Here is a 24,923-nt window from a genome sequence, read left to right as displayed (position 1 = left end):
TGGTAATTGTTGAACATAGTAGATTTTTATTGAAAATTAATCTATTAATGAAATTGAGGGGTATGCCTTATGGTACCTTGATTAAAAGAGAATTTCAGTCATCAATATTTTGAATTGTATTTTGATTTTTCATAAATGTGTCTTGGGCACAATGTACCATTGGGATATGTCAGAAGAGGCATACTTTTATTTTGTAAAGTTGGAAGACTGTCATTAAACAAAAAGTGGGAATGATGATTGGAATGATATGTGCACCACAGGAACAAAGCCAGGAAAATCCCTTGTAGAAGCTGAGAATTTGGAAAGTGATTCCATGAATACCATCTATGCCCACATATCCCTAAAAAAGTCTTTGCATACTGCAAGGGGCATATCCCAGTCTGAAGATTGCCACTCTAGGTAAGATGAATATGTTATGAGAAGGAAAGAGGAGCATTTTAGCCCCTGGCTGGACACTTGTTAGGATACCAGTATACCACTAGGGTGCCTGGGTGGCTCAGTCGGTTAAGCATCTGACCCTTGATATTGGCTCAGGTCCTGATCTCACGGTCATAATCTCATGGTCATGAGATTGATCCCTGCATTGGGCTCTGTGCTGAGTGTAGAGACTGCTTGGGATTCTCCCTGTCTACCTCTCCCTCCACCTCTCTGCCTCTCTTTCTTACTCTCTCTCTGTAAACGTGAATAAACTTAAAAAAAAAAAGTCACCAAACTACCACAAAGTTCATCTCACCACAGTCCATGCCTGGAGCCATTGCACAGTTCCCCACTCCAGCAATACTCGTATCACACTGTTGACTCACACTAAGCTTAGTGGTATCTAAAATCACCAATTCTTAAAAAAATTAAATAAATAAAATCACCAGTTCTTTTTCACATGTGCTGCTTCTAGTCGACATTTCCTCCATCCTGCCCTTGTGTCGTCTACTATTTTTGGAATTAGATGCAAGGCCATCAGCCCCTTCCCTGGCTCTGCTGATCCTGCTTATCCCCAAGGTGCCTCGAGCTTAGGTCCAGTGCCTCCCATTTCTTGATCCAGTCCTGACCAAAGAAGAGTACACACAAGAAATGCACTAGCACTGGAGGCAGCATCTGTAACTACCATTACTGTTCTGTGTCTGGTTTCTGGTTCATCTCTGGTGATTTCAGCTTCTACGTTTTCACTGACACTGTCACTTTCTGCTCACAGCCTCCCCTGCCTTAGTTGTGATGGCCCTGGCCTCCCAGCATTCTCCCCCCTCACGCTGTCTCCCAAGAAAGGGAAGCTATTTTTAACCCCAAGCTACTTGAGGCCTTAATAAATTTCTTAATCCATCAATCCAGTTGATAGTAGAAATGGAAAGGAAGTGATCTTCAGGTCCTGATTCTATCATACAGTGTATTTCAATTTCTTAGTTTCTTTTCAACTTCAGATTTCATGTCTGCCTTCTATAAGTTCGTGTGTATTATAAAAAGAATTCTCAGCCTATATCCTGACACTGAGCCCTGTAACACATCACTAAAAACATGCCTCTATTTTGACATCAATTCAAACACCAGTTTCCTTTGGCACTTGTTCAATTAGATACCCAAGTCTAACTGCTTTATTTCCTACCCAGATCATATTGTTCCATTTTGTCCACAAGCATTAATTTGGAGACTTTATCAAACGTATCAGTGATATGCACATCAACTTTATTTGCATATATCCCCGATCAACCCCTCTAGGCAGAGAAAGACATGAGGCTAAGCTAATGAAATTTCTATTCAGCCAACAAACCATTTATTAACTACAATGTCCTACTATGTTAAGGTGACTCTCATTCTTAATTTGCTTAGAAGCAGGTTGATGTATGAATGTACTGTTGGGGAGGAAACATTTTTGTCCACCCTTTAGGTTTCTTCTGGCTGGTCTAAGAATCAAATTGACACAAGGCACATTAACAGGAGAAAATTAACATACATGGAATCTACATAAAAACTAGAGATGCCAAAAACATTCGGTCAAGCCAAAATACATATGCCATTCTAGACTAAAGAAAAGGGGTGAGGGCCTGGGATGTCAAAGGGAAGGAAAGGAATTCACAGAAAGAATGGAAAGAATAAGTGTTTGGTAAAGAAATGTTTGCTAGGCCATCCAGAAACAATGGCATATAGAGAGGACTTTGACAAAACAAGCTCGTTAGGTTCTTCCCTGCCTACCACACCTTGTTATTTATGGCAATAGTTTCTTTCCTAGAACAGTTGTTCTATCTAAACCCTTTTAGTCAGTTAGGAGAGATCAAAGTTCCTTCCTGAGCCTTTTGGGTCTTGATTGTTTTCAGCACAAAATAATCTGCCTACCAAAGAGGCACATCTTGGGGTGACAAGGAGTGCTCCCCTACAATACCTCAGTTTACAAAAAGCGATCAAGGCAGAAACATTACAAAGCAGGGTGGAAAGTATACTTACAGAATGATGTGTTGCCCAAAAGAGTGATACCCAGCCCAGCCAAGGTATTGTTTACAGCACGGCTACTAAAGTGTTGTCCCAAGACCAGCAGCATCACTTAGAAGCTTGTTAGAAATTCAAATCCTGGGGTGCCTTGGTGGCTCTGTCAGTTAACCATTCAACTCTTGATTTTGGGTCAGGTCATGATCTCGTGGTTCATGAGGTCAAGCCCCACATTGGGCTCTTCACTGACAGTGTGAAGATTGCTTGTGATTCTCTCTTCCCCCTCTTTCTCTGTCTTTCCCCTACTCTTTCTTTCTTTCTCTCTCTTAAAATAAATAAATAAACTTAAAAAAAAAGAAATGAAGATATTTGAGCTTCTCCTTAGACCTTCAGAATCAGAATAGATGGGAGTGAACCTCGAGAACCTGTGCTATAACAAGCTTTCCAGAAGATACTTTCACTTGATATAGTTTGGGAACTCTGATCTCAAGACAGCTTCCTGGAGGATATGGTGCCTGATCTGTATCTTGAAAAGATGAGTAGAAATTGACAAAGTGAACGGTGCATGAGGGGAAGGAAAAGGATTCTAGAGAGAAGAGACACCAAGAGCAAAGATATGGAAGTGATTAATCACATGAAATGTGGGAATAAAAACAAATTTAGTGATGTTGAAGTGCAGCCTGGTTTTGGTGAGGCTTCTATGCTGCTTCAAGGAACCAGTCGATATCTTGGAGAGACGTGGGAATCACTAAAGAGAGGTAACTTGCAAACTCCCAAATTGGGGGAGTGTAGTGCCCAAAAAGGAGGGCTGGTCAGGAGCTTACTGAATTAGTTGAGGAGCAACATGATCCTGTATGACAACTTTGGACGTAGGGATAAAGAAGAGGAGACAATTTAGACAACTCTTTTTCAAGTTGTTGCTGGTGACCTATTGTTGAGTTATGAAATCCATTTAGCGAGTGAAATGAACTACAGTAAGATAGCACAGGGTATAATAGAATGTAATACAAATTATCACATGGTTTGGCATGTGGTATGGGTAACCATTGTTTTGGAAAACTTGTTTTCATTTAGTTATCATTTTATTTTTTATTCCTCATTTTAAGAGAACCTACAGCTTCCTTTTATACAAAATAAATTAGTAGTCTGTCACAAGGTCATGCTGGGTTAATTACTCCAAAGTTGAGAATAAATTCATCCTCCCGTGGCACACTTTGAAAGTGTAAGTTATTTTATTTGTTCATTGAAAAGCTAGCGTCTTTTTGTGGTACAAAATGCAAAGCATAAAAGGGAGTAAATACTCCCTTGCTTCTCCATCTTTCAGCCACCTAGTTTCTCTCCCCGTAGGCTGGCAAGGTTATCAGTTTGTTTGATGGCGCTCCAAAGATAGGATGTGAGTGTGTGTGCATTTGTGTTTGTTTTCTTCCTATTCCTGTCTTCTTAAAAACAAATATTGTAGGATACTGTAAATACTGTTCCTGCATCATGTTTTTTTTTCACTTAATGACATATACGGACAATTATTTTCTATATTAGCACCTTAAGAACGTTCTCATTTTTTCCCATTTGCATACATTTGTATCCGAAGGATGCACCGTAATTTATTCAACCAACATTCCAGTAAATGAACATTTTTTTTTTGTTTTCAGGCTTTGTTCCCGCTACAAGATGACAATGTAGCACTTTATGCTCATGTAATCTCACACATTGCAAGTATATCCATAGGATAAGTTCTTAGAAATAAAATGGCTGGGTCAAGACAACAGTTGTTATTTTAGCAAAAAATGGCCACATTGTACCTCATAGAGCCCTCCAGTTGGTAATATGAAGGAGTTTTTTCCACACACCTTTGCAACTCAGTGTGTCGTCAACCTGTATGATCTTCGCTAAGCTAGAAAAAGTTGACATGTCACTGTAATTTTAATTTGTATTCTTCTTTTGAGTGAGGATGAATTTTTTTTCAGGATCAAAGAATGTTATGGAATCCTTTATATTTTCTTTCTCGTTCACCATTTGTTTCATTCATTGTCAGTTTTTTTCCTATTAGGTTGTTTGTCTTTTTCTTATGGAGACAAATACAGCCTACAACTTGAAGTAGAAACACGTTTTCTTTACAACAAGTATCCTAATGAATGTTTCTTATGACAAATAGATTCTAGCCTTAAGGTTATAACCTGAAAATATTAAAGCAAACCTTTGAATTTTATGGGAATGATCTTTGCCTGCCTTAGCAAACAGTCCTGTACAGAAACTCAACATGATGACAAATTATAGAATAAACACGGATTTAATTTGGTTAAAAACTGGGAACAGGTATGTTAATATTTGCTTTCTTTTTCTATCAATCTAACAAGTATGGAATGGCTGTGACACAATTTGTCTTTCCAGATCCCCTATGTCAACTGACTCTCATTCTTTGAAAGTACTCATTAGAGGAAGAGAACTTGTAGTCTGTCCCTGCATTGCACTTTTCAGCCAAGTCTTAAATAACTATTTGGAAGCTTAAAATTTCATTCCCACATGCCTTTTTTCTTTGTGAAAACAAAACTGCACTTTTCCAATCTTCCGGACCACCCACGGAGGTTCTCCACTTGACTTGCCAGCTTTATTAGTGTCCTAAGATATAATTGATCTAGATCGAGAGGGTTCAGCCCCTGAGGAGCTGGGGACTTTGTAATCTCTTTGCTCATCTTGGGCACCAGGTCCCCTCATTGCTATTTGTTTGATTCTTTGTAGTCAGACAAAGACCTCTTGACCTTGCAGGTCTCTTGACCTGCAAGAGACCCAATAGGAATTAAATGGTTCCCACTGTCATCTTCCATTCACCAGTATGATACCATCTCCTCAGAAAGCAGACCCCTCCTTTACTTGATTGTTCTACTGCTCCAAATATTTTGTCACCCTAACTTGTTTTTATATTTTCTTGAAATCATGTTTTACTGAACTACAATTGTAATTTTTGACTTACCAGTCTTGTTCTCTGTTAAAAGCAAATCTTTGTTCTGTTAAAAGCAAGTTTACATAATGATACGTTGGAGTAGGTTGTATGAGAACATCGGAAGCAATGTTATCCTTATTTCTTAATATCCTTCAAAAGAAAGCTGTGCTCTGCATATGGATGCCATCCCTTTCTGAGTATGTGTGGAGGAGAAAGATGGGAACACTTCCATTCATTTTCAAACAACTTCTGTTGTTGGGGGGTGGGAGGGAGGGAAGGGTGGGGGATGGGTATTGAGGAGGGCACCTTTTGGGATGAGCACTGGGTGTTGTATGGAAACCAGTTTGACAATAAATTTCATATATTGAAAACAACAACAACAACAACTTCTGTTTAAGTTAATGAATGGACCACCTGGTTTACCAACTATATTGTCCGAGGGATGGCTTATTTGGCAGACAGAACACAGGGTAGAATCCGTGGAAGTTAAATGAGAAAGGTTCTGAACATGGAAGTTACCACCCTTGGTGGCGGTGGGTATTGGTAGAAAATAGCAGGCTGAGATTTCAGATAATTCAGAAATGTTGTGCACTTGCAATTTAGAATACTCAAAACGGTACCATTTTTCTAATAACTTTAAAAAAAGGTACAACCACCTTTCTCGTCTGATTCCAAAAGCTATATCCATGAAGCTGTTTACTCATAAAGGTGTGTCATTGAAAGATATGTGTTATATCCATAAGGTAAGTATGGAAATGAGTTAAAATTCTAGGGTTAACTTTTGTCGATTCTAAATGCTAGTACACACTATCTAGGACCATGCTTCTCAAACTTTAAGGTGGGTGGAATGAGCTAAGGATCTTGTTAAAATGCAGTTTCCTGGTGATACTCACACTGCCAGTCTAGGAACTAGACTTTGAAAAACATAGTCATAAATATAATAAATATGCAGGAAGAATTATATAAACGATATAAATAACTTAGGGTCATATAGTCAATTACACAAATGCAACTTTATTTATTCCTCACTGATCTTCCTACACTTCTCCCATGTTGAGTAGTGAGAAAAAAGGATCTCAGTCAGAAACAATTGTACCAGACTCTTGATATGAGTTTACCAGTCTCTTGAATAAATCGCCAGTCTTTCAAACTCCCTAGCTCTCCTCTTGCTCCTCTCTAGGATGGCATCTGGATGGATGGGTGAAATAAAATTACCTGGGGTACATGACCTTCAGTCCCCCTGCATGTCTCTGTACTCTCCTTGACTCTCTGGTCTCTGCACCAATGCCCCTTGTCTGCCTGATACCTACCCTCCTGACCTCATAACTGTGGATTTGTATTTTCATCAGAAAATGCTGTGCTCTGCTCATTAAACTGTACTGGTTGCTAAAGGAGTCCTTAAATAAGTGACTTCCACTGAAGAGCACTTAGAATTCTAAATATATAATTATGACATCTCTAAAAGCAAATGTGCCTATCATTACGGGTAAGGATGACTGCCAAGAAGTTATAGCAACATAAAGCCACTCAATACCCTTTTTTTATGGGGGTGGGGGAGGATATGGACTTGTTTTTCACAGAACATTGTATCAGTTGCTGTGGGAAAAAATTTAAAAAAAAGAGAACCTTCGGCCATAATCTTTGTGATTTTATTTAAAAAGGAGAAGAAAGATAAACCCAGGGAAGGAGAAAAATCATTTAGCACCAAAAATAACGCTTTCAGGAATACTTATTTTAAATAAAGCTGTTTTACTATTCAATTGCCATCCCATAAATTTATATAAACTTCTGCTCATATTTGAGAGTTAAAAAAAAAAAAAACTACCAGAATGGTGGAAATTAATTTAGAGATGAACGTTTCTGATGAAATTCTGTAACATTCTCAAAATAAAGTTTTAAGGAATACTTGAAATATTCAAATTCAGAATAAAGTTAGATGGTGGTAATGGGGAAATACATCACAAGTCACATGATTCTTCCCATTGAACATGTAAGCAAATTTTGTGCACTAGGTTTGCTTAGAAACGCCACAGTGATACTTTTTCTTAACTATACACTTCTCTACATTAAGATTTCACTTATATTAATTTACATGGCATTGAAAATAAGAGTGTATTATAAATCTAATTAACAGATATAATTCTATGTTGTAAAAGTCCTCCTATCACCTAATAGACAAAGTTAGGTGATGTTACTACTGTAGTTAGCTGTACTTGACTTAGAAATCACCTTTGTATTCCAAATACTTCCAAATTGCCGCATTTCTGCTGTTCTCCTTGTCATACCTTTCTCTCATTCTTTCTGGCTCTCCCTTGAGAGCAGTAATGTGTCTGGGCTCAATCATTCATATATAGGAAATATATATATATATATATGTATTTTGTAATATAATATAATATGATATAATATATATTATATATGTATTATGGAATATATGTATATATAATATATATGGAATATATGTATATATAATATGAATATTATATGGAATTATATATATTATGAAAGATACTAAATACTTGGATATGTATCAGATCTGTATTTTGAAAAAGAGACACATTAGTTGTACATTAACTACTTAAATTATCACCCATTATAAATGTATTTACGTTGCTATGTCATTTCAGTGATTTCAATAAACAGATCAATATATTAAAAACTTAGAGATGGCATATATAATACTTCTGAAGCCATAGCTTCCAACTTCTGAATACCTCGTTGCCTCCTCTGGACATAATGAATATTCAGCAATTACTGATCCTAAGAAGGCACAAAGTATATAGTCAATAAAAGCACCCATAATTCTTTAACTTATAGTGTTTTAATAATAGTTTTACTCATTTAAGTTTTTTTTTAATGTTTATTTATTTTTGAAGGTGGGCGACGGCAGCGAGGGAGGGAGACACAGAATCTGAAGCAGACTCTAGGCTCTGACTTCACAGCACAGATCCTGATGCAGGGCTCAAACTCATGAACTTTGAGATCATGACCTGAGCCGAAGTCAGACGCTTAACCGACTAAGCCACCCAGGCATCCCATTAGTCATTTTAATTTTAAGGTTAACTCAAACTGCATTTATAATAACTGGTTATGTGGCATGCTGGTCATTATAATGATATTGATTTTCTTAAAATTAATAACCATTAAACATTCAAAAGGCAAAAAATATGGTAGCACTCACTAGAATGTATAGGATACAACAAAAATTCTACTTATTGACCTATGAAATCACAAAACCATGTGGGCATACTACTGATTTTCAAGATTGATTTGAGAAAACTTCTGTGAATAACATGTAGAGAAAATGTGGATAGATAGGCGTCTCTGTCTTTTAAATTATCTGATGAAGTAGGTGATAAGGAACACAAAATTAATAACTCATGGTAACATTTATTACAATATATCTTCTAGTATTAGCATAGTAATAAGTATTAGTGATTTGCATAATTGGAGAGATAACACGAGTACAAAATTATACGCACACATTTCTGTGCTTCACTCAAAAGTAAGCAGATGTTATCTGAGATATTATACTGTGTGTGCCATTATAGCTGAAGTCAGATTTATTAAAGACAGTATTATCTCTATTATCTTTAATATCTTCAGTGGTTCAGTTATGAATAGAAGCATTAACATTGCTTATGACTAAGTTAGATGAAATTTTGGACACCATACAAAATAACAATCATTTAAAGTAGATTTAGAAAAGAGAAGTGACCTGTTAAAGGTATTTCTGATTTGAATAAGAACAAAGCCATCAATAGGGTTATAAGATTAGAAATGAATGATCATTAGGTTGTTTCTAGTTTTTTACTAATGTAAACAAAGCCGAAAGAACATTGTTTGCAGGTCTCCTCATAAACCCATGTGACAATACCTAGAAGTAGAACTGCTGACTCGTTAGAGTATTCACATCTTTATTACATATTGTAAATTGCTTTCCACCAGCAGCAGGAAATGACATGAATTTAGTATTTGAATTTGCATATCCCTGGTTAAACAACTTTTCATGTTTGTTGGTCATTCAGATTTTTCCTTCTATGAGTTGACTCTTCAAATATTTTGCCCAATTTTCAATCGGGTTGTTTGCTTTCTCTTAGAAATTAATATGAGTTCTCTGTATGTTCGGGATTCTAACAGTTATATATATCTGAAATACAGGTTCACAATTCCTTATCCAAAACCTTATCGTTGACTTTGTAGGAGACCGATGAAAATGTTCACCTAGAGTGGTAGAAGTCATGGAGAGTTACAGGAGTACAAATATTATGTTTGGCAGGCTGAACGTAAACCTGGGACTCAAGATGAAAACTGACATGTTGTGTGAACCAAAGAAGGGGCTTTATTGCATCATGGGTTTCTTTCCTTGATTTCGGAAACCCTCCTGTTTGCTTTGTTTTTCATACATGTTTAAGGAAAGGCTATTCCTAAGAGAAACCTCAGACTTTCTTGTTGATATTTTTTTAAACCCAAGTTTAATTCAGTTATCCTTTTGATTGCTTGTGCTTATGGAAGAATTTAGAAAGAGCGGTTTTAGATAATAACTCTAATTTTGGTATAGCACTTAGTAGTAAAAAAAAAAAAGCATCTTTAATTTTATTTCAAGTGCGTCAATCATGAAGTCAGAGTTGAATTGCTTTTTTCTTTTTTAATGTTCTTTTTTTATTACTGAAATGTGGTTGACCTACAATATTGTATTAGTTTCAGGTGTACTGAATTACTCTTTGCTTTTATTGAAAATTACCCTAACTGCTATTTTATATGTATATTTTTTGAGAGAGAGAGAGAGAGAGAGCATGGGTGGAGGAGGGGCAGAGAGAGAGATTGAGAGAGAGAATCCCAAGCAGGCTCAGCGTGTCAGCACAGAGCCCAGTGCAGGGTTTGATCCCACAAACCGTGAGATCGTGGCCTGAGCCAAAAGCAAGAGTCAAATGCTAACTGACTGAGCCACCCAGGTGCCCCTATTTTATATTTTAAAAAGCAAGTCCTGGTGTTGAATAATACTTACATTGAGAAAACTATCCAGACTTCAAGACCTATGTCCAATGACCACGTGGATAGTAATTTAGCATTGTGCTGTATCAGTTTAAAATAATGCAGGTATTATGGCCAAGGTGAATGTGAAATGCAAGGTCTCATATACCTCTGTATTCCATAGAATCCACCGTGTTCCTTGATCCATGTGGGTATTTGAAGGAGTATTCCTAGGAATAATTCAGCCAGAAACTGAAACCTACACTTTTAGAGTTCATCCGAACCGCATTCAAATGTGGTTTCAAAGTCATAGTGTGAATACTAGTGCATCTGAACAAATATGTATAAAAGATGCCATTACAGACAGCATTCCATACGAGAAAGAGGAGAGAAAGGACACTTACATTAAATCACACTATTTCACGTGCTCCAGGGGAGTTTGTCAATGTCTGGAGATTTTTTTGGTTCTCACGTCTGGAAGAGCTGGGAGTGCTACTGGCATCTTGTGAATCGGGACCAGGGATGCCGTAAAACATCCTATAATAGAAGGGCAGCTCCCTACAACAAATAACTATTCAGGCCAAAATGTCAGTAGTGCTGAGGTTGGAAAACCCTAATTTAAACCAAAATCATACATCAGTCAAAAATATTTTATTCTGGTTCCAAACCCTGTGATTTCGCAAAGAAAATCTAACTGTATATATGGATTATACTTAAATTCAGGGAACATATAGTATCATAATTAAGTATTCAGGACATGTGTCAGACAGACCAGGGTTCAAATCTTATATCTACCATTTGTTAGCTTGCGCCTTAGGCAAGTATCCTCACCTCTTGTGACTCTGTTGTTTTTTTTTTTTTTTAATCTGAATAAATGACAGTAATGTGTGGTGAAAGGCTCTGCGGTGGAGATTGAGTGAGATTAATTAGGATGATTTATGTTAAGTGCAGAGCGCAGTGTTTGTACTTAGTAAATTCTCAATAAATGTTAGCAGTTAGTATTACCTTCGCATATACTAAATCATTTGATCCTGACCTACTATGAATATCCCGGTCACATGCCATATTTCACTGCTTCGAACACACCATTGATGAGAATATGTACCATTATTTTATCTGTCACTAAGAAAGAGGTGCTGTCAGTTAGACTATGACGCACCATCATTTATCAAATGTGTCTCAATTTGAGAGCAATTAATTTGTGACAATAAAATGCGGGTCCTAGACATGAGTATTATAGAGCCCATCAGTGAGTCTTGCTGGTTGCCACTGAATGGGGTTACCGTTAGCCACATTCAGCTTCAAATTCACTTCACAGGGAACAGGAACAGAGAAACAGCCCCCCAGAAAGGCAGGATCAGGATTACAATTCACAGCAGTTTGTGCAGCATTCACAGAGCTTTCCAAGAGGTGTTTTTTTTTTTTTTTTTTTTTTACCTTTTTCTTTTTTGCAGCCTCTGCCCACTCCCAGATGACAGATCAGGTGTAAAGAAAGGAGATGCACAGGGAGCTGCTGGGTCAACTCTGACCTAGAAGTTTAATGTGCCCCAGGAGCCAATGTCTTATGACATAGGTAGAGTTTCCAAGATCCATGAAAGGTACATTTTCAGTTATAAGAGTCACTCGGCTTAGGGGATCCCCAAAAGTATGGCTTTCCGGGAGACATTGGTAGTTCAAAAGTAGAAGTCCTAAGCCAGGTGTAATTTACCTGCTTCCACGTAGAAATTTACAGGCTTCCACGTAAAAAACAGCTAGAAAGTTCTTCAAAGGTCAACTTTTCATGCACAGGGGCAAAATGCTCTGTAATCCTATCTGTAGTTCTAACTCATTTTATAACTCAGGATACTAAAACTCAGAGAATTTAAGTGACTTGCCCCAACTCATGAATCACAAAGCCTAGAACCCAGATGATCTCGTCCCTGATCTGATTGCTTCCAACAACCCTGTAATACGATACACTAAAGCAGGAGTCAGCAAGCGATAGGGCAGTGGACACATTCAGTCCACCACCTGTTTTTGTACACAAAGTGTTATTGGAACACGATCATGCTCATTTGTTTACATTACCTATGTTTGCTTTCACGCTGCACTGGCAGAATTCAGGTAGGACAGGCACCATATGGCCTGGGAGGCCTAAGTATTTACTGTCTGGCCCCTTCTAGAAAATGTTTGTTGAGCCCTGCTCCAAAGTATAACTGTAAATTGTTTGACTATCTCTATGAGTCTGTATGAGGAGATAAAAGGCAAAATATGTTTCTCATGTTTTATCTTTAAAAATAACTACCTGTATAATTTTTCTGTGCACCTGAAGGTTTTTAGAGTCGCAAATCCCAAACCTAACCATTTCTCTACATCAGTGGTTGGCTAACTTTTTTCTGTACGGGATCAGATAGCAAAGGTTTTAGAATATTTTGGGATTTATGGGCCATATGGTGTCTGTTGAAAATAATCAACTCATGCCAGGATCAGAACTTATATAGCTGGGCCTAAGAGCCCACAGTCTTTACCACTAAGGACTTTGGAACCTGGTAAAACCTGGGGAGTGCCACTCTCAAGAAATGAGTCTGGTTAAAGTACTGCTTTAACCAGATCAGAGAGATTTAGTCCTCATTTTAAAACTGTATGTGTAAAGATTTTCAGAATAAGTGTATCGGGTTTCCACAAACAAGTACTTCCTTCCAAGCAATGTGGCTTTAACTAACTCCCTTGGAAATTTGCTTATAACTATGGTCTCTTTTCTCCATCCCTTTGGTTTAATCTTAACACAGCAGTCAGAATGATATGTTAAAAAATAAGTCCGATCACATCACTCCTCTACTGAAGACCCTCCTATGGTTCCTAATCTCCCACAGAGTAAGTGCCAAAGTCCTCATGCAGTTGCCCTGCAGGGCCTTATCCTTCCCAGCCTCTCAGGCCTCTGTCCTGCTCCTCTCCCCTTGCTCCCTCGGCTCCACTCACCCAGGCTCCCTTATTTTTTTGTTGAACAGGCCAGACACATTGCCACCCCAGGGCCTTTGCACTCGCTGTTTCCTCTGCATGGATTGTGCTTCCCTGAGGGAGCCGCTCGATTTCTTCTTTCACTTCTAACTCATATTTATTCAAATAATCACCTTCTCAGTGAGGTTTTCCCTGGAAGCAGTTTCTCAGATACCCCCCTCCCATCCTTCCTTACCCCACACAGACATCTATTTCCACTTAAAGTTTTGGGGTTTTTTTTTCCTCTTTAGCACTTTTTACTGTCTGATGGGCCATAATTTGTATTTTATTGTCCACCATCCCCATTAGAAGACAAGCCTCACGTGAACAGGAAAATAGTGTCTGTTTTAGTGACTGTTAAATATCCACTGCTTAAGCTATTTATATCAAAATAGGTGTTCGAAGATTCAGTAACTATTTACTGAATGAATTAACACGTTGGGGATTTGTTGGTAAGATTTCTTTTGTCAGAATAAGTCTTCCCAAAAGACTCTGAAACCCCTTCGTCCTGAGTGGAGGGCTTCTGGATGTCAGTCTCATTACTTGATGGTCACACCTATCTCTACTCTTTTATTGGCCTTGAACGTTCCACGTATGTACCTTGGTAGATTATATCTTCTTAGTTTCATAACATTTGGCACTTTGAAAAATCAATACTGCATCATACTTTGTATATTTGGACAGATTATTTTTGAAATCCATAAATCTCTAAACCAGAAAAACAAGGCTCCCTTTGGTGGGCTGCCCTTGATTAGCTCAGAATGGAAAGAGAGAACCTGTCATTCTTTGTCAATCAGCTTGGCACGTGCTTGACAGCCGCGTTGCTGTGGTCTAGCAAACCTAACTGTAGATAAATAAAAGAACAGTCACCCAGTACGAGGGGAAAGAGAAAGAAAGGCAACTGCCCAATGTTGTGTTTTTCCATCCATCAGCCTTCATTTGTCAGAGTCTGCCTGACAATCTAGGCCGGAGAAGTCAGGCTCTAACACAATATTGATTCCATTTCATTTTTCGTTTCTTGCTATCCTTTTTAGCAAACAGTTTGTATGTGGAATGAGAGATGGTGCAGTCGAAATATATGACCAGGGTACATTTATTTTAAAGGCTTACTTTGGTTTTTCATCGCAAGAAACCATATATTTTTTGTTTGTTTGTCTGTTTCACCATACTGTTGTAATTGTTAGCTCTTGCTGCAGTAACAAATAGCCCCCAAATCTCAGTGTTTTGTGACAACAAACATTTATTACTCACTCACGGGTCTGAGGAATAGCTGCATATTTACTCCACACTATGGATCACATTCTGGTTTTCTCATTCTGAACTTTAGATCTGCTCCAAATGTCTTCTTATTACAAAACCCAGGCTGGAAATACCAACTCTTATATGATGCATTATTCTTTCATGGTAGAAGACAGGAACGAGGGGTACTAGTTAATCTTGAATTGTCTTTAAAGACTCAGATCAGAGCTGTCATACAGTCTCTTTTGGTCATAGTTCATTGATCAGAGTAAGGCACATGGTAAAGACCAAAGTCAATGGGGAGGAAAACGTATTCACTGGCAGAGGAGCCATGTTTACAGACGCAATGGATAATAACGAAGTAATAAACCGATCGTGGTATTCACAAACATCTTAGAATTTCGTTGATCCCCCGAATGCATTTTTTTTTACATTTTCACTTCTCTGAAATTGAGATGTATCTCACAGTAGAATCTACAAAGTGTAATTTTTTAGCTTTCGTAGCAGTTTATAAAGTAACAGTGGTCCTTAGAATCCATGATATCTTAGAGTTGATAGAAAACTTGTTGACTGTGAGGATTGTCAAAATAGCCAAATGGCAGGAAATGCTCTTTATAAATTAGAAAACTAAGGGAATGGTTACTTAAGTTTGCTAAGGAAAAGCTTGTCATTTTTCTCTTGAGTTTGTTTTTTCTTCACAAGCGGCATACATGTCTCATTCATACCAGCTTATGTGAAATAAAAGCCATGCATTAGTAGTAGATCTTATCCATCTATTCATATATTCATATACATTCATTTTTAGAACATCAATTCAAACGCAAAGTGTAATTCCCTTATTTAAAATCCTTTTGTGGGTTCTCCGCTAAGCTTCTGAGGGTAGCATAAGAGATGCTTCTTTCCTCTGGCTCTTGCCTTCTACTCCCGTAACATTTCTTTCCACTCTTCCACATGGGATCACCATGCTGCCTCGGGTTCCTGTCCTTGCACATCCCAGATTCCTTCTTGTAAGTGCTTTATACCATCCATCCTTTTGTCACACAGGTGCGTGCACTGTTTCGCTTCCAAGCCTTTGCTGCAGCCCTTTTTCCCCTGTGAGGCCTGCCCCTACCCTCTTGTTGCCCCTTGAGCACAGAACTCACCAGTTCCTTCTCTGTGCCCCAGTGTAAATTGCACTTTGCTGGCTCTTAAGCCTGTTGCATTCTAAATTTCATATGTGATTGTCTTCGTCTTTCACAAGGGACTACCTCATGCCTCGTAATATTCACGCTTCGTAGCCAAGACTTTGAAATATAGTAAATATTCAACAGTGTTCGTCAAATGAACAAATAATGAATGAATGTTGGAATGCATGTGAAAAGGCTGTGTATATCCTCCTTATATTGTGATTATATATATGTGTATATATCAATATATCAATCATACATATACACATATTCATACATTCTAAGCTTAACCCTAGGTAAAGTGATGGAGACACAATTAAAAATAAAAACATAAAACAAGGAAAAATGTCTTTCTGTTATACTTTCCTTAGAGCTAAATTTCCAGTTAAAAAAACAGAGCAAGTGCACATAACCGTCTTGATATTAAATTAGAAATATAGTATTAAATGCATCAACTTGTAGGAAATGTAGGCATGCATTAATTTGCATTGGAATAGCTACTTTCACCCTCACAGGTGTTGTTTGTCTTTTTTCTTCACTAACCTTTGATTCGCTGCTTGTCAAACCAACAACTCCCAGTAATAGTAATATAGTTTCCTATGGAATAACTAAGACTGAAAATGCTTAGAAAGTCACTCCATTTGGAAAATTCATCAGGGCTGGATTTCAGAATACACCATGATCTTGTCCTAGTGACTATTAAGGAAGGATTATTCCCTATTCTCTAATCAATACAGATTATTTCCTTAAAATTACGCGTGAGATTGTAGTGAACCGCCAATACTGTGAAATGATGAAAATAAAACTCTGGTCACATCATAAGGGCCTTAACTCCTGGTTAAGAATAAGGCAGGGGAGAAAACCTAAATGGAAAGGTAAGGTGCTATTATTAGAGGTGACGTTATGGGGTTTGGGGTTTTTTGGTTTTTTGTTTTTTTTTTTTTGGTGGAAAATCTATGCAGACTTTCTTGTCTGAATGTTTTTCAAGTCGAACACTTTCTACTTAGAAAAACTGGCCGCTATAATTAGCTATGTTTCCATTTTAGTGGCGACCTCCTTCACCTTACCTTAAATCATACAAAGATGTAAGGCCATTTGTGAGATAAAAGGTTTACTCAAACCAATTCTCTGACCTGGATATCATCAGTTTGGCAATCATAAATCCACAAAGAGACATCCTTGGTGTGATTTTTTAAAGGCTGTGTAAGAATTTATTTCTTTTCTATGGAAAGAGACCAGATTTTCTCTCACGCCCTGGAAGGATGTTGCAAAATGTATTAGAGTTAAAGAGGAAGAGAAAAAAAAAATAACATGGGATTAAGAAATATGGCTACCAATTTTAGCACATGCACACACACGCACTACATACAAAAGAGTAAGGGGTATAGTGGACGTTTAGTGGCAGTCGTTTCCTGGTTGTCGTCTCAACTCTGCCTTTTGCAAACTATGTAGTTTCAGAAAATTGACCCAGTCTCGCTCAGTTTCAGCACCTGTAAACTTAGATAATACCTTCTTGTAGTATTGTTAAGTGGAAGGGAAAAACTATATGAAACACCCAGTGTTTGACACATAGTAAACTGTTAGCAGCTCTGGTTTATAAATATTGTTATAGCAGTTAATATCATTATAGCAGTTGCTTGACATTTTGAGCACAGCAAAGGATTTTAGCAGCGTTTTTTACTTTTGCAGAGTCCTGTGCTTCGGCTGGGATTTATTTGCTTTGCTCTGCTTTCCATTTTTCCATTTCAAGCTTTAAAATGCAGATATCAAAATGTTTTAGTTTAATTCACTTATACTTCCATTTTTCAAGATGATTTTCAGCTTCTTATAGTGTATATTTCTCATACTAACTGAAGAAAAATATACTAAAGAATATTTTAAGTGAATTTAATTGGATTTAGTACAGTTGACCCTTCCAGCAATAATATTTGACCCTGAATAACGGACCTACCTTAACACTAGTAAATTCACACTGCATATAAATGTCGTGAGGTAAAGTGTAGAGTTTTATTTTCAAAATGCTCTTTCTGAAGGGACTTATCAAAGGTGCGTGTCATTAGAGATCACACTTTCCAAAACATTGCCAAGACATAACAGCAAAGAATTGAGAGCTGCCCATGATTCTTTCCCCATTGCTCTGTGTCTCTAGGACCAAGGGTACATCTCATCCAGGTGCTTAAACTCTTCATTATTTCATCGAAGGACGAAGAGATGACATTAGTGATGAGAGAAGGACATGCTAATAGGAAACATTTCTATAAAGGGAAATGATGTGACTTTGCAGTGCTCATTCATCAGAGGACTAAATCTGGGGCTAACTCGATGGCCTGAAGAGGGGCTATCTTACCTCCTGTGGGTGCAAAACAGGGACATTTCACAAGGCAGGCCAACTTTTCCTCAGTCCATCTAGCAAGCGCTGGCTTCACATTCAGCTCTAAAGTAGTATCTGGGCGGCCTTAATGTCAGCCTTGCCGCTCTTTCTGTGCATTTGCCAATGAAAATTTCATGAATTAAAGCGTGTTTGGTGCCGAAGGGAATTCCTTGTAATATAAAAGGCAGTCTCCTAACTCGATTTGCCAGTGCCTCCTGAAGAGTAGCCTCAATGCTTTGTGGTCTTTGGAACGATTTATTTGGGGTCGAGGAAGAGGAGCGGGGAGAGAAAGATGGTAGTGTTCATCATTTGGCTGCAGGCCCAAACCATTGGTAAAATTATTGACTACCTGTGATCATTTTCTGAAGGTCTCGAATTTATACTGGATGCACTTATAAACAGGGTTTCTTTGCGATTTATTTTTATTTTTATTTTACCTTTTTTAATGTGAAATTTATTGTCAAATTGGTCTCCATACAACACGCAGTGCTCATCCCAACAGGTGCCCTCCTCCATGCCCATCACCCACTTTCCCCTCTCCCCCACCCCCCCCATCAACCCTCAGTTTCTTCTCAGTTTTTAAGAGTCTCTTATGGTTTGCCTCCCTCCCTCTCTAACTTCTTTTTTCTTCCCCTCCCCCTTGGTCTTCTGTTCAGTTTCTCAGGGTCCACATAGGTGTGAAAACATATGGCACTTACAACAATAGCCAAATTAGGGGAACAGTCTAAATATCCATCAACTGATGAATGGGTAAAGAAATTGTGGTTTATATACACAATGGAATACTACGTGGCAGTGAGAAAGAATGAAATCTGGCCTTTCGTAGCAACGTGAATGGAACTAGAGAGTGTTATGCTAAGTGAAATAAGTTGTACAGAGAAAGACAGATACTTATAAACAGTTTTAAAGGAAGAAATGCCCAATTCTCACAAAGTATGCTCTGAATTTGGACTTGTTACAAGTTTGCAAGATTGTTTTAACATTTTTTTATCGTAAGAAAGTTCTTTTTTTTTCTTGAGACTTAAGTTTCTTTTTTTTAATATGAAATTTATTGTCAAATTGGTTTCCATCCAACACCCAGTGCTCATCCCTCAATACCCATCACCCACCCACCCATCCCTCCCACCCCCCCATCAACCTTCAGTTTATTCTCAGTTTTTAAGAATCTACGGTTTGCCTCCTTCCCTCTCTAACTTTTTTCCCCCTTCCCCTCCCCCATGGTCTTCTGTTAAGTTTCTCGGGATCCACATAGGAGTGAAAACATATGGTATCTGTCTTTCTCTGTATGACTTATTTCACTTAGCATCACACTCTCCAGTTCCATCCACGTTGCTACAAAGGGCCATATTTCATTCTTTCTCATTGCCACCTAGTACTCCATTGTGTATATAAACCACAATTTCTTTACCCATTCATCACTTGATGGACATTTAGGCTCTTTCCATAGTTTGGCTATTGTTGAAAGTGCTGCTTTAAACATTGGGGTACATGTGCCCCTATGCATCAGCACTCCTGTATCCCTTGGGTAAATTCCTAGCAGTGCTATTGCTGGGTCATAGGGTAGATCTATTTTTAACTTTCTGAGGAACCTCCACACTGTTTTCCAGAGAGGCTGTACCAGTTTGCATTCCCACCAACAGTGCAAGAGGGTTCCTGTTTCTCCACATCCTCGCCAGCATCTAGAGTCTTTTGATTTGTTCATTTTAGCCACTCTGACCAGCGTGAGGTGATATCTGAGTGTGGTTTTGATTTGTATTTCCCTGATGAGGAGTGACCTTGAGCATCTTTTCATGTGCCTGTTGGCCGTCCGGATGTCTGCTTTAGAAAAGTGTCTATTCATGTCTTCTGCCCATTTCTTCACTGGATTATTTGTTTTTCAGGTGTGGAGTTTGGTGAGTTCTTTATAGAATTTGGATACTAGCCCTTCATCTGATATGTCATTTCCAAATATCTTTTCCCATTCCGTTGATTGCCTTTTAGTTTTGTTGATTGTTTCCTTTGCAGTGCAGAAGCTTTTTATCTTCATGAGGTCCCAATAGTTCATTTTTGCTTTGAATTCCCTTACCTTTGGAGATGTGTCAAGTAAGAACTTGGTGTGGCTGAGGTCAGAGAGGTTTTTTCCTGCTTCTTCCTCTAGGGTTTTGATGGTTTCCTGTTTCACATTCAGGTCCTTCATCCATTTTGAGTTCATTTTTGTGTATGGTGTAAGAAAGTGGTCTAGTTTCATTCTTCTGCATGTTACTGTCCAGTTCTATCAGCACCATTTGTTAAAGAGACTGTCTTTTTTCCATTGGATACTCTTTTCTGCTTTGTCAAAGATTAGTTGGCCATACATTTGTGGGTCCAATTCTGGAGTCTCTGTTCTATTCCATTGGTCTATGTGTCTGTTTTTGTGCCAATACCATGCTGTCTTGATGATTACAGCTTTGTAGTAGAGGTTGAAGTCTGGGATTGTGATGCCTCCTGCTTTGGTCTTCTTCAATATTACTTTGGCTATTCAGGGTCTTTTGTGGTTCCGTTCAAATTTTAGGATTGCTTGTTCTAGCTTTGAGAAGAATGCTGGTGCAATTTTGATTGGGATTACATTGAATGTGTAGATTGCTTTGGGTAGTATTGACATTTTAACAGTATTTATTCTTCTAATCCATGAGCATGGAATGTTGTTCCATTTTTGTCATAAGAAAGTTCTTGTAAGGTTTTATTTCTTCTATAATTATTGTTCCTGAAGGTGGTGTGCATGTGTGTGTGCGTGTGTGTAAGTATGTGTGTTGCACACATACCCGTTAACGCACGGGGTCGGTCTTAATGTCCACCTTCCACTGGTATTTATTATAATAAGAACCAAAGAAATAATCCTTTTCAAGAGGGTGTGCTAAACACCCATACATGGCAAGACACCATCCTGTGCCATATAAGTTACAGTAATTTGGATTCAGAGGACCCCCTGTTCTGATGGGCTGAGAGAGAAAGATACAAACAGAGTATATAAAGGAAGCAATGACATGAAGACACGTACACACAGCAGTGCTGGGAGGCGACAGGGTAGGAGAGGGAGGAAGGGAGATATGGGTTAATCAGGAGTTGCTATCTGGGGAAGATTGCCCAGGCCCTGACTGACGCCTGACATTGATTAATCGATATTCCATCCTGGTGTTTAACAAGTGTTCCATCCAAAAAGTCTTCTGTAATATTTAACTTCACTTCCTTCAGCTTCAATTTATGCACATTTCTTTTGTTCTCTCTTCAAGTGAGCTAGACAGCGGCCAATAACAAAACACTTTATATTCATATCTAAAGAGGTTTTTGTTTGTTTGGTCCTTCTTCAGTCTTCTCTAGATTAAGGGAAACAAACAAGTTTTTTTTTTTAATAATTAAATCATTCCTCAAAAGGCCTTTTTAATTTGACTGCTTAATAATTAATAAGCCTTGACATTGAGCTTTAAGTGTTTACTCTTTGGAAAGAAACTTAATCTTGACAGTGATGTGGGAAGAATTATTTGGTTTTATTTTGAAACGAAATTTTGGATCCAAAGCCCAAGAGAATCCTGTTAAAATAAGGAGTCTGCAAAGTAAAATGAACATTAGGATTACGGAGATTACTGAAGTTAACAATAACACTTATCCATGTTAATCGTATTCATACATCATATTTCTCATTGCATTCGAGTGATTTTGAAAACCAAAGCTACTGTCTGTGTTTCTATTGAATAGTATTAGGATATGATTCGAGAAGATTTCAGATAAATATTTTCAATGTTAGTACCTTTCCCAAAGGCCTCTCTTTCTTTCCTCGGCGCTAAAGCTACCTTTGTGTGCCCCCATGTACCATGCAGAAATTGGTCTGCAATACATGTGGAGTCTCCAAGGGTATATTTAAATTTAGTAATTTTATTGCTAACTGTGAAGTTCATCTGCACTGTATGTGTTCTTTTCCCCAGGAAATTGAAGTAGCAGTTCAAGCTAAACAGCCGGATGTGGAAGGGATTTTGTCTAAAGGGCAGCATTTGTACAAGGAAAAACCAGCCACTCAGCCAGTGAAGGTAATGAAGCGATATCCATTACCTCATAATGGGTTATGCTTCCCCTGTTGTACATTTGCCACTGACGTGGTCTATTTATAATCAATGAAATAACTTGTAAAGAAATATCGCCCATGCCGCAACAGCAGAGGCTGAGCTGTCTTTTTGATCAACATATCCTATTTATATATTGTGATCTTAAGGCTATTAACGAGTCATTGCATTAAAGGACTCATTTCTGTCCCGGTGTGCTGCCATCCATACAGAAAGTAGTCCCACCTTCAAGGTAGATTAAATTCTTTAGGCTTTATTGCTTTGCTTGCCAGCCTTGATGCTTTTCATATTGTTTGGCTTAATTCAAATCAAGCTACTGCATCATACTGTCTGTCTCCACCAGCTGTAAAGAATCACAATATGGTCCATGACCTTTCTTTTCTCTGTTACACTCTTTTCGTATGAAAGAGGAAAATTGGCATTTGGGCTTTAGTACTTTATTGGGTCAAGAATCTTTAGTGAAATGTCATGTAATTGCTTCTCTCTTTGGTAAAAAACAGGCCTGGGAGAAAGCTTTCTACTTCTTTCCTTTCCTCACGTACGTTTCGAAGTCTAGGACGCATTTATTCGCAGGCTATTACGTGAGGAGAGAAATGGAAAGCCAAAAACAATGGCTAATCAATGGCTTCCATTTGCAAATGAGAGTCCAGTGATAAATAGACGGTAGGTATAGGTTACCTTATTTTCTCTACCTGACCAAAATTACAATGGCTCCCATTATGATGAAGGCTCCTGAGAGCCTGTAATGGTGGCTGTTTATTGATCAGTCCTGGTTTCTCTAGCTAACATTGCAGGCTGAGATTCAGTGAGCCTCACCCTCATGTTTAAAACTGCTCTAAAGCAGTGCAGGTCAATAACCTCATTATACAGAACTAGTTTGTCCTTGCAAACAACATTACCATGACGTAGACTCTGTCTCTAAGGTCACCGCTTCTGTGTGGCCCAAGCTTCATTTCTAAAAATTGTTTGTTTTTCTTACAGTTTACAAGGGCCTTTTCCTTAGGTAAATGTAAAGTTTTAGCTGAAACATATGTCCAGTCACCAGATACTAAAAGGCACAGATTTGTGTGTAGATACCGATAGACATTTATTCAGGAATACATTGCCACCATTCCTTACATCCAAAACAATAATAATAATTTGCATCCAATTCCAAGCCTGGTATGACAGTATTCACGAGGTAACACCGTGTCCAGCATTTAGAATGGAGAGCTGGCGAAGGCCCCGAAAGCAGCAAGTTTCCAGTGTTTCTGCTGGAAATGTACACTCTCCAGAAAGCCACTCCCTAAGCAGACCCTTTCCTTCGTTGTCACAGGGACTCTGGTAGCAAGCAGTGAAACAAATAAACGGACCATTCCATAGGTCTACTCTGTCTACTCTTGTTTGATTGTCAAAGACTCCGTGCCGGGTTTGGCACAATTTTCTTTTATTTTTGTGCCTTTGTAAAAAACAAAACAACACAAGACAAAAGCAGAGGGAAAATTCTTAATTGAAAGCCAATGAGAATTTTTTTTTTCATCATATGTAAACAATCCAAGCTGTTGATGCTAACTTATCACACCTCCCACTCAAGCCTTCAGCTCCTGGGCCACTCGGAGACCAGAACTGTCTGAAAGAGCATTACCTGCTTTCTGCCTTCGCATTAGTGATATAAAAGGGGAATTACCTTTCTGAAAGGAAAGAAAGAACAGGAAGATGCTAACTTTCCTTCTCATCTGCATTCCTTAAAACCACTTTATAGAGTCAGCCCTCTCTTTCCTTCTTTTCTCTATCTCCTTTCCCATTTCCTTTTAAGTCAGCTTATTTGGGAGAAGCAGAACTTAAGTGAAAACCCATCCCTGTTCTACCATTTGTCCCTTGGGTTTGGAGAAGAATCAGTACATCAAGCTGATAATCAAGAGTCAAAAGGGAAAGATTGATTTGGGAGAGTGGGGCGTAGAGAAATAGTTGATTCACATGCAACTTTTGATATGGACCATGACCTTGGAAACACCTGGAGATGAGCCGGGGGTTGTAGTAGCCAGAAATGTTGGAGGCTCAAAAACCCCTTCATAGTTCGGAATACAGAACCCAGCAGTACAAGGCAACAAGCTGGAGGGACTATTTACATCTCTGCATGGATCAAAAACTGCTTTATAAAGGTTACGAGATGATTTTTCTGAAGGGTGGTCCATTGCTCTGACTCCATAAACAAAGCCTCTTTCAATTTTCATTGTATATATACAAATGTTAACAATCGTGCTACTCCTTAATGCTTTTTTCTCCTTAACTTTGGGGTTTCGCACTCCTTAATGGAAGAGAAAGGAGTCTGAGTAGCCTGCAGCACATTTTCAGGAAAAAAGTTTGGCTTTGCATTTGGGGGAAATTTCTTTTGGAAATAGGAACAGTTAAGAAGAAAGTGACATTCTTAAAAAAGAAAATGAAACTTCTTCATGGTATACATATAAGCTCTAATACTTAAATGCACAGTTAGTATGTCCTCTGGTTGCAGACCTTCTAATTGAGGACACAGCAAAGAATGATTCTGTTCAGCTCCTGAGCTCACCTTCCAAATTTCTCTTTGGGACCTGGGCTCATCGCTGTTCACTACCCCCTACCCTTTCCTTCACTTCATCAACCTCACTAGGATTTCTTTAATTTTCAAAGATAGTAAATTTTTGGTTTTTCTTTTTCTCATCCCTGACTAACCCACTTCTTCCTTATTGTCTTTGAGAATTTCCTGCTAAAGATAGAACATATATTACGTGACACTTCTACTAATGACATAAACATAG

General features: G+C 38.2%; 1 protein-coding gene across 2 annotated transcripts in view; it reads left to right on the top strand.

The window, feature by feature from the left end:
• The window catches only part of DMD (dystrophin), a 1,630,689-nt gene that overhangs the window by 916,597 nt on the left and 689,169 nt on the right, over positions 1-24,923 (top strand). For both annotated transcript variants that reach the window (XM_047076051.1, XM_047076052.1), the window contains exon 44: positions 22,015-22,116. In XM_047076051.1, coding sequence (XP_046932007.1) covers positions 22,015-22,116 — 102 coding nt within the window. The remainder of the gene's footprint in view (positions 1-22,014; positions 22,117-24,923) is intronic.

Source organism: Lynx rufus, unplaced genomic scaffold, assembly GCF_022079265.1.
Source record: "Lynx rufus isolate CCGP_SWC_20201006 ecotype Redwood Valley unplaced genomic scaffold, mLynRuf1.p SCAF_14, whole genome shotgun sequence".
In the NCBI taxonomy this organism is placed as follows: domain Eukaryota; kingdom Metazoa; phylum Chordata; class Mammalia; order Carnivora; family Felidae; genus Lynx; species Lynx rufus.
The sequence above is the reverse complement of the archived record's forward strand: the minus strand, read 5'-3'. Positions and strand labels throughout refer to the sequence as shown.